Raw genomic sequence first — 13317 nt, 5'->3', positions numbered from 1 at the left:
GACTTCTGAGGATAAGCTGAGTGAAATAGGGCTTTTGGCTTTGGAGCAAAAGAGAGTGAGAGGCTACTTGATGGCTGTGTATGAGATGATAAGAGGCATTGAGAGAAAACATACTCAGCACCTTTTTCCCAGGATGGAAATGGCTAATACGCGAGGACGTAATTTTAAGGTGATTGGAAGAACGTATAGGAGAGATATCAGAGGTAGGTTTTTATACAGAGGGTAGTGGGTGTGTGGAACGCACTGCCAGGGTTGTGGAAGAGCAGATACATTAGGGCATTAGGAATACTTACGAGGCATATGGATGGAAGGTTATGTGAGAGGGAAACTTGGAATAGATTGAAAGGTCAGCACAACATTGTGGACCGAATGGCCTGTACTGTTCTATGTTCTAAAGTTTTCTAACATGCTGCTTTCTCTTGCCACCCTCCCAGACATGGATTCATCGGTGAACATATCCCCGGATTCTGGCCGCCCCGTCGCCAAGGCCGACCACAGCAACACCTCCATGCTGATTGGTTGCCTGGTGGCCATCATCCTCCTTCTCCTAATTGTCATCTTCATCATCCTGTGGCGGCAATACTGGAAGAAGATTCTTGGGAAGGTAGGTAGGAGGCCTTGGCTGTCGTGAGAGGGGCGGGGGAGATCAATGGGAGCTGTGGACATTGTGGCGAGGCAAGGGTTAAGATAGTGTCCAGGCAAGTATAGTTTGCAAATAGTGTGCAGTCTTTGATAGTTGTTTCCTATAGTATAGGATCAGAGAGCATAGCCTCAGAATAGAGGTGCGTCCCTTTAGAACAGAGATGAGGAGGAAATTCTTTGGCCAGAGGGTGGTGAATCTTTGGAATTCTTACCACAGATGGCTGTAGAGATTAAGCCATTGGGCATATTTAAGGTGGAGTTTGACAGGTTCTTGTTTAGTAAGGACGTCAAAGGTAATCGGAGGGGGGGGCGGGGAAGGCAGGAGAATGGGATTGAGAGGGATAATAAATCACCCCTGATAGAATGGCAGACTCGATGGGCCAAATGGCCTAATTCTGCTTCTATGTCTTTAGCATTTTAATCAGCACAGACAAGAAAGGTCTTTGAAGAGCATAGCTTCCCTGTTCACAACAGGGTACTGGAACCATTCCATATACAGAGTTGAGAAGGATTAAACGGAAAGATGCAAATACACACCACTAAAGGACAATTACTTTACTAACTTGAGAGTAGTGTTATCGGTTGTCAACTTGTAGTTTCTGTTGGCTTTTAACACCTGTGTTGTGAATGGTGATAGATCTTGCAAGCAAGGGATGTGAATATACACAGTTTACCAAATGGTCAATATCTATAATTGCTAGTCAATTCCGTATGGAAATGGCATTTTCTCTGTTTAGACTTCAGAACAGTGTGGTGACAGGGGCCATGCTTTTTCCTTGTTCATTCAGTCGTTATGTGTCGTGTACGTAGGCGATTATGGTCTTTCTATGACCGTGCCTGTTCTTGGCAAATTTTTCTACAGAAGTGGTTTGCCATTGCCTTCCTCTGAGCAGTGTATTTACAAGACGAGTAACCCCAGCCATTATCAATACTCCTCAGAGACTGTCTGCCTGACGTCAGTGGTTGCATAAGCAGGACTTGTGATTATGCACCAGCTGATCTTAATTCCATCCAGCACCTGCTCCCCATGGCTTCACGTGACCCTGATCTGAGGGCTCCACCTTGTACAGCAGGTACTACACTTTGCCCAAGGGGTGACCTGCAGCGAGCAGAGGGAAGGAGCACCTTGCACCTCCGTTGGTAGAGACTCATCTCCACCCCATCACCCTTGTGCACAAGCAAATAAAGTGTGATTGAGGAACGAGTGTGAGTTGTCAGAGTCTAGTTAACCGGCTACGACAGAGCCACCTGATGGTAGCTGTGAGAAGATGGCATGGCTCGGGTGATGGGGGCCTTTGATGAGAGATGCCTGCTAGAGGCAGCCCCTCCTGTTGATACTCCCGATGGAGGAGAGGGCTGTGCCTGCGATGGACTGAGTGGAATTCACTACTCTCTGCAGTGTTTAATGTTCCTGTGGGTCTGAATCAGATTCCGATCTCTTATCACTGATATGTGGTGAATTTATTTTGTTTTATGGCAGCTATACAGTGCAATACATAAATTACTGTAAATTACAAGGATAGATAAAAAAACAACTGGTGCAAAAAAAAGGGCGAAATTGTGAGGTAGTGTTCATGGACCGTTCAGAAATCTGACAGCGGAGGGGGAGAAGCTGTTCCTAAAACGTTGAGCGTGTGTCTTCAGGCCCCTGTACCTCCTCCCTGATGGTAGTAATGAGAAAAGGGCATGCTTCTGCCGGTGAGAGTCCTTCATGATGGATGCTGCCACCTTGAGTTACCACTTTCTGAAGAGGCTTTCGATGGCGGGGAAGCTGTTGCCCATGATGCTGCTAGCTGAGTCTACAACCCTTTGCAGCTTTTTCTGATCCTCTGCATTGGAGCCTCCATCCCTGGCAGGGTTGCATCCAGTCAGAATGCTCTCCTCGGTGCACCTATAGAGATTTGTTAGAGTCTTTGGTGACATACCAAATCTCCTCAAACTCTTAATGAAGTATAGCTGTTTGCATACTTTCTTTGTAATTGCATCAATATGAATCTGCTGTATTGTAGCAGCTGTACCAGACCATGAGTGCAACCAGTCACGATACTTTCAACTGTGCGTCTTTAAATGATAGAGTGTCCAGTCACAAGCCGAATCCCTTGAATCTTATGAGGAAGCAGAGACATTGACACACCATCTTTGTAATTGCATCTATGTGCTGGGACCAGGACAGACCAATTTGCATGTTAATACCCAGGAATTTAAAGCTGCTGACCCTCTCCTCTGCCAATTCCCTCGATGCAAACTTGTGCCATTGGCCCTCCTTCCCCTTGAAGTTGGTACTCAGTCCTTATCCAATGTTTGGGTAATGAGGAGGGTGGGAATTGGGCTAGTGGGGAGTGGCAAGGGGAAACAGGACAGTCTGTCTGGGTGGGAGAGGAGAAGGGATAAGGTCTTCCTCCGTTAAATCTGGCCATTCCTCCCCCTCAATGCCCCCTCACCCCCAAGGCTCAGCGGCGGATCTCAGACGGTGACTTGACCGTGAGGCTCTCCACTCCCGGCGACACCATCGTCATCAACAACACCCAGACCAGCGGGGCCACCAGCCGCCACTCCAACCTGTACGAGCGCATCAGTTCCGGGGAGCTGGAATACCAGGAGCCCAGCAGACTGCGGATGAAACTGCCCGATCTGCCGCAGGGAGCCGCTGATGGAGACGGTGAGCTGCGGAGGCGGGGTTGATGTGGGTGAGGGGATGTGGTGGGGGAAGGTAGCTCATTAGCCGAATCCATGTGGAAGGAGGGGCATAACCCCCCCCCCATTAGGGAAAGCAGCAGAGAGGGGTCCGCGGCTGGTTGACACATTTTGGATGGAGTTGGTCGAGGATCCCTGAAGACCATATCCCTCCCCCTCCTCTCCCCCCCACCACTGCCACCTTGCTAGGGTTATCCAGAGGCAACACAAATTATGGGGCATAAGCATGGAACAGTGCAGGCTGGGGAGCAGACCCTTCGACTCGCCAAATTATACCACTGCCCATCGGTCTGCACTTCACAATCGGGTTTACTATCACCAACATACGTCACAAAATTTGTTGTTTCCTTGGCAGCAGTAGAATGCACGACATAGAAAAAAAATTATTGCAAGGTTCAATAAAAATGGAGCGCATTAATAGTGCAGAAGAAGAGTGAGATAATGTTCATGGGCTCATTGTCCATTCAGAAATCTGATGACAGGGGAAGGAGCAGGTCCTGAAACATTGACTGTGGGACTTCAGGCTCCTGTACCTGCTCCCCGATGGTAGTAGTGAGAAGAGGGCATCTCCTGGATGGTGAGGGTCCATAATAGAACATAGAACAGTACAGGCCCTTCAGCCCACAATGTTGTGCCGACCTTTTAACCTACTCCAAGAGCAAACATAGGACATAGAAACATACAAATCAATCTAATGCTTTCTTGAGGCACTGCCTTTCGAAGTCGTTGGTGGGGAGGCCAGTGCCTGTGATGGAGGTGACAGTCTACATCCACGTTCCCCTGTTCCCAGTAATATTCATGTGTCCGACTAACAGCCATAATGCCATTGTTGTATCTGCCTCCATACAGCCCGTTGCAGCTACCTACCACTCTCTGTGTAAATAGAAACTTTGCCACACTTAACTCCTTTCAACTCTACGCCCTCCAAGCACTTCCTCTCATACTTGAAGTTTCTATCCTGCGCATTTTTAAAAAAAAATCTGGACTTGTCTACTTGAACTCCAATAATCCAGCATCTAATTGTATAAATTCATCAGTCCGGAATGGGAGCCAGGGACTTCTGGACTGTGCCTGAAACTGGGTGGGGTAAGAGGGTTTGTGGTGTAGATGGGTTTTCATATCACATGCAGTAAACCTCCGAAAGCTGTTGTCTTCAGGGACTCAGATGGAGCAGCATATTTTCTGGACTGTGGTCCATGCACACATTAATTTTCCCTTTTTCCTCTTTAACACATTTTACAATGGTACAATAAATTTTCTGGTGAAGCCGGAAGGTTTTGACAGGAGCAAGAAATAATAGATGTTCTACAAATCCCAGCTGCACTCTGCGCTCTCACACACCAGTCCCACGGTCTGCTGCACACCCAAATTGCACTCGTGATTCCACCACCTCCTACCACCCCCTCCCCACTCACAGCCCAAATTAATGAGTGAGCCGGATGCCAGGCGATCAGTCGTGAACAATACCTGCCGTATTATAAGCGGTTTAATTTATTTATTTCTCAGCCAATCTCACATTTCTCCTGACATAGGTTCTCGACTCAATACGTCGAATGTTCCTGTCCCCCTCTAAAGATACTGTTTAACCTGATGAGTATCTCCAACAGATTTTAAGACCCAGAATTAAACCATGTTAGTCATGATGCTCAACAGATAGGAGGGTGGGTAAGGAAAGGGAATGTTTACCTCGATTGGTTCAGTGTTGGATATAGGGAGCATCAGGCCAATGTCATTGGATGCTGGAACCTTATCTCCTCAACCAGTAGATGCACCGTCCAGTCAATGTTCAGAGATGGTACTGATTGGCAGGTGTCGGGGGGAGGAGATAGAAAGGGGAAACTCTTTCTCTTCTGCAAGCGGATTGGTTCTGCTTCTCAATTTGAGCTGTGTGATTCGTTTCCATTTCTGGGCCAATGACATACCACCTACTACAGTCCCTTTCCTAGAACCACCATGTTAGGTGCAATGTGATTGGATGAGGTCACCTCGAGGAAAGGTTTGAGATGCCCAACAGGCGGTGGGGAGGTGGGTGGAGGCTGTGTAAGTGGCACCAGAGGCTTCGCCCCAAGTATTGTGTTGTCCACCCCCTGCCCCTCCCCTCTCCCCCCTCGTTTGTTTCCCCTTCTGTCTTGTTGCTCCTCCTTCCACCCTCGTTGTTCATCCACCCTTGTTGTGTTCCCTCCTCTCCGACAGCTCTCCTGTTAAACAACCCAGCCTATCACCTCTTACTCTCTGCAAACCCTCACCCGATTGGAGGCCCTGGCTGCTCTAAGGACCAGCTTAAGCCAATCAACACAGATGGTAAGGACCTCGCCAAATCGGACTGGTAGTTGGGTTGAGTTGGGCTGGGGATGGTACAAGGGGTGGAATAGGGAGGGGTGGGAGGGGAATGGATGGAGGGGGTCTAGATCAAAGTTGTGAGCAGCCAGTGGAAAGCTCAAATTTCCTACCGACAACTAGGGTGCGGTCATGGAGCAGAGGTTAATTTGTGCTGGTCTGGTCCTCTGAGCAAACAATTCAGAGACCCAAGTTCGAATCCCACCACTGCAGATGTGGAGTTTAAATCTCATTAATAATAAGGGATTTGGGGAAAACGCCGAGCCTTAGTAACTAAGACCACAACAGCTGCTGGATTGTGTGTGGGTGTGGACTCCAAGGCTATTCAGTCCATTGCTTCATTCCCTCCCTCGTCAAATTGTATTAGCTGTTTGGTGATGTGAGTGGGAACAGGAAAGCAGCTATATGAATACATTTCCTTCTACCCGGCACCACACTGGCTTGACCTTTGCCATGGGAGACCATCTTAGTTGATTGATTAGAAGCCGTTCCCACTGTGGAGTGGCAAATCTTCAAGGAGCCAGAGTGGAGAAGGGGAAGGAGGCAGTATTAGATAACGGGCTGAACAGCCTTATCTCTGCACTAGCCTGTTCAGGATATCCCCAGCAGAGAAAATCTGGATTGAAACACTCTCTTCCGATGGCCCTGGACTTGACCAGTGCCGGACCATGGAAATTTCCTCTGAACAGGAGAACAGGTCCTTGAGCGTACACGCTGCCCATGTCACGTTAGAGTCCATGAACCCTAAGTTTCTGTAAGTCAGAACCACTGTTGGCTGAGATTGCAAAAATCACACTGATAGATTAGTTAGCTCCTGGTAGATGCTAGTTCACAGTATGGAATCAGGCCTTTTGGCCTGAAGACTCTACGTTGACCAGGATGTTCCATCCAGGCTAGTCCCATTTCCCAGCATTTGCCCCATAATCTTCTAAATCGTTTCTGTCCAAGTATTTTTTCAACTGTCTTTTCAAAGTTGTTACTGTAACTCTCAACCAACTCCTCTGGCAGCTCGCTCCATATATTTAAAAAAAAAATTTGCCTCAAGTTCTATTAAATCTCTCCCTTCTCATCTTAAACCTGTGCTCTTACTTCTTGATTCTTCAAAACCTGGGGAAAAACAGTGCACTCACCCCATCAATGCCCTCATGATTTTATACACCTTTATTTCTAACTTGGGTCTTAGAATTGACTCCTTAAAACTTTAAGGTGTTCGGAGGAAGGTGCAGAGATAGTGTCAGAGGTATGTTTTTTACACAGTGAATTGTAGGTGCGTTGAACACCCTGCCAGGGTTGAGGCAGATCCATTAGAGGCAGGTCCAAATAGCCAGTTCTGTTCTATGCTCTAAAGAAGATCTGTGCTACAGATTTGAAATGGGCTAGACTAGGAGTGGAATCTTTTTGGAGTGTGTACCCAAATTGGCAATAATCTTTAAAAAAAAATAAAAAATTCTAACATGTCATGGTGATTATTTTTTTTTCTTTTCTGAAAAATGATCAAAAAGGAAAGGAGCACATTCTAGCCATGATTCTTTAACGTGTTCTCCGTCACAGAGTCATTTGCTGTATTTTTGCCAGTAAGGGTAATCATTGTGTATCTTTTTATTATGGGTCTGTTTTGAAGAATCAAGGGGTGGCAGGGGATGCAAAGTCCCTACAAAATTTTTGCGTGTGCTATCTTGGGCACGTGTGCCAGAGGTTCACTGCCCCTTGGCTACATCACAATAGCTGCCACCAGTAAGTTTCAGATTGTTGTCCTCTCTGTGCCTAGTATGTAAGATGGACGCAGTAGGATCATTCCCCTCGACCAACATCACCCAAATCGCCGCCATCTTACTGTGGACTCTTGCTGTGCATGATTTGGCCACTGGGTATGCAACTTCATAGGGGTACTATGTTTTTACCAGAGCGATAAAGTGTGTCCTGTATGAACGTGGATTTGCTTATGTCCCAGTCCAGGCTGCCCATGACTCCTGATCCCTTTGCTTTCTCATTCCCAGCATGCAATGGGGAGTACGCGGAGCCTGACCTCACCAAGATGGCCGTTCAGACGGGCTTCCCCAACAGCGTGCCCCACTACGCCGAGGCTGACATCATCAACCTGCAGGGAGTGACCGGAAATAACACGTATGCCGTCCCTGCTATCGCCATCGACATGCTGGCTGGAAAGGAGGTCACTGTTGGCGAGTTCCCACGGCAACGCCTTGTCTTCCGGGAGAAGCTGGGGGAGGGCCAGTTTGGGGAGGTAAGTGGATAAAGGAGGAAGGGGGGCACGTAGAAGAGGTGGGAATGTTGGGGCAGCACTGTAATCAATTGTTGCATATAAAGTCTGAGTTCACTGCAGAGCTTTCAGAACTTGACAGAGTCTTGGGATTTCTAGTGCAGGACTCCCTGAAGATTAACTTGTAAGTTGATACAAATAACAAAGTTGTTTGCTCCATTAAAGATAAAAAGAGAGTAAGAGGTGAGTTTCTTAAGTGGTCATAGTCATACTTTATTGATCCCGGGGGAAATTGGTTTTCGTTACAGTTGCACCATAAATAATAAATAGTAATAGAACCATAAATAGTTTAATAATAATATGTAAATTATGCCAGTAAATTATGAAATAAGTCCAGGACCAGCTTATTGGCTCAGGGTGTCTGACCCTCCAAGGGAGGAGTTGTAAAGTTTGATGGCCACAGGCAGGAATGACTTCCTATGGCTCTCTGTGCTGCATCTCGGAGGAATGAGTTTCTGGCTGATTGTACTCCTGTGCCCACCCAGTACATTAAGTAGTGGGTGGGAGACATTGACCAAGATGGCATGCAACTTAGACAGCATCCTCTTTTCAGACACCACCGTGAGAGAGTCCAGTTCCATCCCCACAACATTACTGGCCTTGCGAATGAGTTTGTTGATTCTGTTGGTGTCTGCTACCCTCAGCCTGCTGCATCAGCACACAACAGCAAACATGATAGCACTGGCCACCACAGACTTGTAGAACATCCTCAGCATCGTCTGGCAGATGTTAAAGGACCTCAGTCTCCTCAGGAAATAGAGATGGCTCTGACCCTTCTTGTAGACAGCCTCAGTGTTCTTTGACCAGTCCAGTTTATTGTCAATTCGTATCCCCAGGTATTTGTAATCCTCCATCATGTCCACACTGACCCCCTGGATGGAAACAGGGGTCACCGGTACCTTAGCTCTCCTCAGGTCTACCACCAGCTCCTTAGTCTTTTTCACATTAAGCTGCAGATAATTCTGCTCACACCATGTGACAAAGTTTCCTACCATAGCCCTGTACTCAGCCTTATCTCCCTTGCTGATGCATCCAACTATGGCAGAGTCATCAGAAAACTTCTGAAGATGACAAGACTCTGTGCAGTAGTTGAAGTCCGAGGTGTAAATGGTGAAGAGAAAGGGAGACAAGACAGTCCTGTGTGGAGCCCCAGTGCTGCTGATCACTCTGTCAGACACACAGTGTTGCAAGCACACATACTGTGGTCTGCCAGTCAGGTAGTCAAGAATCCATGACACCAGGAAAGCATCCACCTGCATCGCTGTCAGCTTCTCCCCCAGCAGAGCAGGGCGGATGGTGTTGAACGCACTGGAGAAGTCAAAAAACATGACCCTCACACTGCTCGCTGGCTTGTCCAGGTGGGCGTAGACACAGTTCAGCAGGTAGACGATGACATCCTCAGCTCCTGGTCGGGGCTGGTAGGTGAACTGGAGAGGATCTAAGTGTGGCCTGACCATAGGCCGGAACAGCTCCAGAACAATGCATCTATTTTAATGCACGGAGCATTGTAAGAAAGCTGGATGAGCTTAGAGCATGGATTGATACCTGGAAATATGATGTTGTAGGTATTCGTGAAACGTGGTTGCAGGAGGAGTGTGATTGGCAACTAAATATTCCAGGATTTTGTTGCTTCAGGTGTGATAGAATAGGAGGAGCAAGAGGGGGAGGTGTTGCATTGCTTGTCAGAGAAAATATAACAGTGGTCCTCTGGCAGGATAGATTAGTGGACTCGTCCAGGGAGGCTATTTGGGTGGAATTGAGGAATAGGAAAGTTGTAGTGACGCTTATAGGGGTGTATTATAGACCTTCCTATGGGGACCAAGAACTGGAGGAGCAAATTTGTAAGGAGATGGCAGATATTTGTAGTAAGCACAAGGTTGTGATTGTGGGCGATTTTAATTTTCCACACATAGACTGGGAAGCCCATTCTGTAAAAGGGCTGGATGGTTTGGAGTTTGTCAAATGTGTGCAAGATAGTTTTTTGCAGCAATACATAGAGGTACTAACTAGAGAAGGGGCAGTGTTGGATCTCCTGTTAGGGAATGAGATAGGGCAGGTGATGGGGGTATATGTTGGGGATGTCAATAAAATTGAGAGAGTACGGAGGAGGTTTACTAAAATGTTGCCTGGGTTTCACCTCCTAAGTTACAGAGAAAGGTTGAACAAATTAGGTCTTTATTCTTTTGAGCGTAGAAGGTCGAGAGGGGACTTGGTAGAGGTGTTTAAAATTATGAGGGGGATTGATAGAGTTGACGTGGATAGGCTTTTTCCATTGAGAGTGGGGGAGATTCAAACAAGAGGACATGAGCTGAGAGTTAAAGGGCAAAAAAGTTTAGGGGTAACATGAAGGGGAACTTTACTCAGAGAGTTGTGGCTGTGTGGAATGAGCTTCCAGCAGAAGTGGTGGAGGCAGGTTCGATGTTGTTGTTTAAAGTTAAATTGGATAGATGTATGGACAGGAAGGGAATGGAGGGTTATGGACTGAGTGCAGGTCGGTGGGACTAGGTGAGAGTAGGAGTTCGGCACGGACTAGAAGGGCTGACATGGCCTGTTTCCGTGCTGTAATTGTTATATGGTACGATAGTAAGGAAAGCAAATGTGATGGTAGCATTCATTTCAAGAGGACTAGAACTTAAAGCAAGAATGTAATGCTGAGGCTTTATTAGGCATTGCTCAGACTGCATTTAGAGTATCGTGAGCAGTTCTGGGCCCCATATCTACAAAAGGATGTGGTTGGCGGTGGAGAGGATCCAGAGGATGTTCACGTGAATGACAGGGTTAACGTAGGAGGAGCATTTGATGGCTCTGGGCCTGTACTTGCTGGAGATTAGAAGAATGAGGAATCTCTTTGAAATCTACCAAATATTAAAAGCTGGATAGAGTGGACATAGAGAGGATGTTTCCAATAGTGGGAGAATTCATGACCAGCAGGCACAGCCTCGGACTAGGGCATCCCCTTAGAAGAGAGATGAGTAGGAATTTCTTTAGCCAGAAGGTGGTGAATCTGTGAAATTCATTGCCAAAGGTGACTGTGGAGGCCAAGGCAATGGGTGTATTTAAGTAAAAATTAAGGGACAAAATAAATCTGTCATAATTGAATAGTGGAGCAGACCGAGGAGCCAATTAGCCTAATTCTTCTGCCATGTCTAGCCACTAGGTAAGGTTTTCATTTTGGGTTTTTTTTTTTGCAACCTTGTTAATGCAAAAATTGGCCTCCCAGTGTGCTGTAAGTAAATGCTCTGTAATTTCTCTTCAGCTGTTCAAAAAAAGACACAAGGGACCTTGATCGGCAAGCAGGCTTTAACCCAGTGGCCAATGACCTCACCCCTCCTCCTCTTGCAGGTTCACCTGTGCGAAGTGCATAACCCTCAGGAGCTAGAGGACCTAGGAACCCCCCTCAATGTCCGCAAAGGTCGCCCCCTGATGGTGGCCGTGAAGATGCTGCGCTCGGATGCCACCAAGAATGCTAGGTAGGTCCACAACCCTATTTGCTCTTTTTTCCATCTCCTTACCCCTTCCTGCAAGATTCAGTGACAGCACTGTCTTGAATTGTGTTTCATTGCTTGTTACCAGCCCGTTAGAAACATTCTGCTCTCTATTCTTCTTTCAAAATAACTTTCTGCACTTGTATCTTTTAATTATTTGATGAATAGCATTCAAGTCAAATTATTAATGTGATGTTATTCCATTTCATTAACCGACCACTATTTAGTCAGGACAAGTTTATCATCACCTGCCCAGGTACAATAAGATACAGGTACAGTGAAAGACTTGTTTATGGCATCTCTGCAGGCATATAGGTTTGGACAACCCACACAAAAAGATATATAAGATGATGAGAGGTATTGATCGTGTGGATAGTCGGAGGCTTTTTCCCAGGGTTGAAATGGCTAACACGAGAGGGCACAGTTTTAAGGTGCTTGGAAGTAGATACAGAGGAGATGTCAGGGTTAAGTTTTCTTTTTAAGAAAAAAACACAGAGAGTGGTGAGTACGTGGAATGGGCTGCCAGAGGCGGTGTGGAGGTGGATACGATAGGGTCTTTTAAGAGACTCCTGGATTAGTACATAGAGCTTAGAAAAATAGAGGGCTGTGGGTAACCCTAGGTAATTTCTAAAGTAAGTACATGTTCGGCACAGCATTGTGGTCCAAAGGGCCTGTATTGTGCTGTAGGCTTTCTATGTTTCTAAAATAAAGATAGGCTTGCATTGGTAATGCCATGATGCTGGAAACAGAGATGGGAAGAAGAAGAGATAGACAAATAGAAACAAATCTATGCTAGTGCAAAAGGTGGTCTGTGGTGTTCCATCACTGAAGTAAGATTGATTCAAGAGCCGAATTCAAAGTTGAAAGTAAATTTAATATCAAAGTACATGTCTCTATATACAACTCTGAGATTCTTTTTCTTGTGGGCATACACAATAATTCCACGAAACACAATAGAGTCAATGAAAGACTGCACCCAACAGGACAAGCAATTAACTGATGTGCAAAAGATGACAAACTGTGCAAATACAAAATTAAAATAAGTAAATAAGCAATAAATATTGTGAACATGAGATGAAAAGTCCTTCATAGGTTGTGGGAACAGTGAAGTTGAATGAAGTTATCCCTTCTGGTTCAAGACCCTGATGGTTGAGGGGTAATAACTGTTCTTGAACCTGGTGGTGCAAGTCCTGAGGCTCCTGTTCCACCTTACTGATGGCAGCAGCGAAAAGGGTGTGTGGCCTGGATTTGGGGGTCCTTGACAATCAATGCTGCTTTCCTGCAACAACACTGTTCAGATGTGCTCAATGGTGGGGAGGTCTTTATCAGTGATGGACTGGGCCATAGACGCCACCTTTTGTAGGATTTTCTGTTTTAAGGGCAATGGTGTTTCCATACCCAGCTGTAATGATGTAAAATGGTTGTAAGAAAGTAGCTGTTCCTGGTGTGGGACTTCAGGCTTCTGTATCTCCTGCATGATGATAAGCAGCAAGAAGATGGTGTGTCCTGGATAGTGGGGTTCATTGTCCTGGATGAGGAGATCCTTGATGCCAGATGCCAATCTCTTGAGGCAGTGCTCCATTTAGATGCTATCAGTGGGGGAAAGAGCTGTGCCTGTGATGGACCCAGCTGTGTCCCCTACTCTCTGCTGCCTCTTGCATTCCCATATGCTTGAATTGCCGTACTGTGCCGTGATGCAACTGTGATTGCAAGCTTAAAATAAAGAGTGAGATGCTACCAGACAGCCCCAGCATCCTTGGTTCAATACCAGCCCCGCCATCTGTGTGGAGCCCTATAATTCTTTATTTGTTTTCCTGTCAATCAAACATCTCCTTCTTTCACAGCCTCTAACCCTCCATTTCTCGATCAGCCCTGTGCCTA

The 13317-nt window shown here is 46.5% G+C and overlaps 1 protein-coding gene across 11 annotated transcripts in view; it reads left to right on the top strand.

The window, feature by feature from the left end:
- LOC134346638 (discoidin domain-containing receptor 2-like) overlaps positions 1-13317 on the top strand; it is a 146443-nt gene that overhangs the window by 123800 nt on the left and 9326 nt on the right. For 10 of the 11 annotated variants that reach the window (XM_063048106.1, XM_063048112.1, XM_063048115.1 and 7 more), the window contains exons 10-14: positions 435-604; positions 3091-3301; positions 5530-5637; positions 7671-7915; positions 11294-11421. In XM_063048106.1, coding sequence (XP_062904176.1) covers positions 435-604; positions 3091-3301; positions 5530-5637; positions 7671-7915; positions 11294-11421 — 862 coding nt within the window. The remainder of the gene's footprint in view (positions 1-434; positions 605-3090; positions 3302-5529; positions 5638-7670; positions 7916-11293; positions 11422-13317) is intronic. The other variant, XM_063048117.1, reaches the window with a different exon arrangement.

Source organism: Mobula hypostoma, chromosome 5 (genome assembly GCF_963921235.1).
Source record: "Mobula hypostoma chromosome 5, sMobHyp1.1, whole genome shotgun sequence".
NCBI classification, from domain to species: domain Eukaryota; kingdom Metazoa; phylum Chordata; class Chondrichthyes; order Myliobatiformes; family Myliobatidae; genus Mobula; species Mobula hypostoma.
Note: the sequence above shows the minus strand (reverse complement) of the source record. Positions and strands in the feature narration are given on the sequence as shown.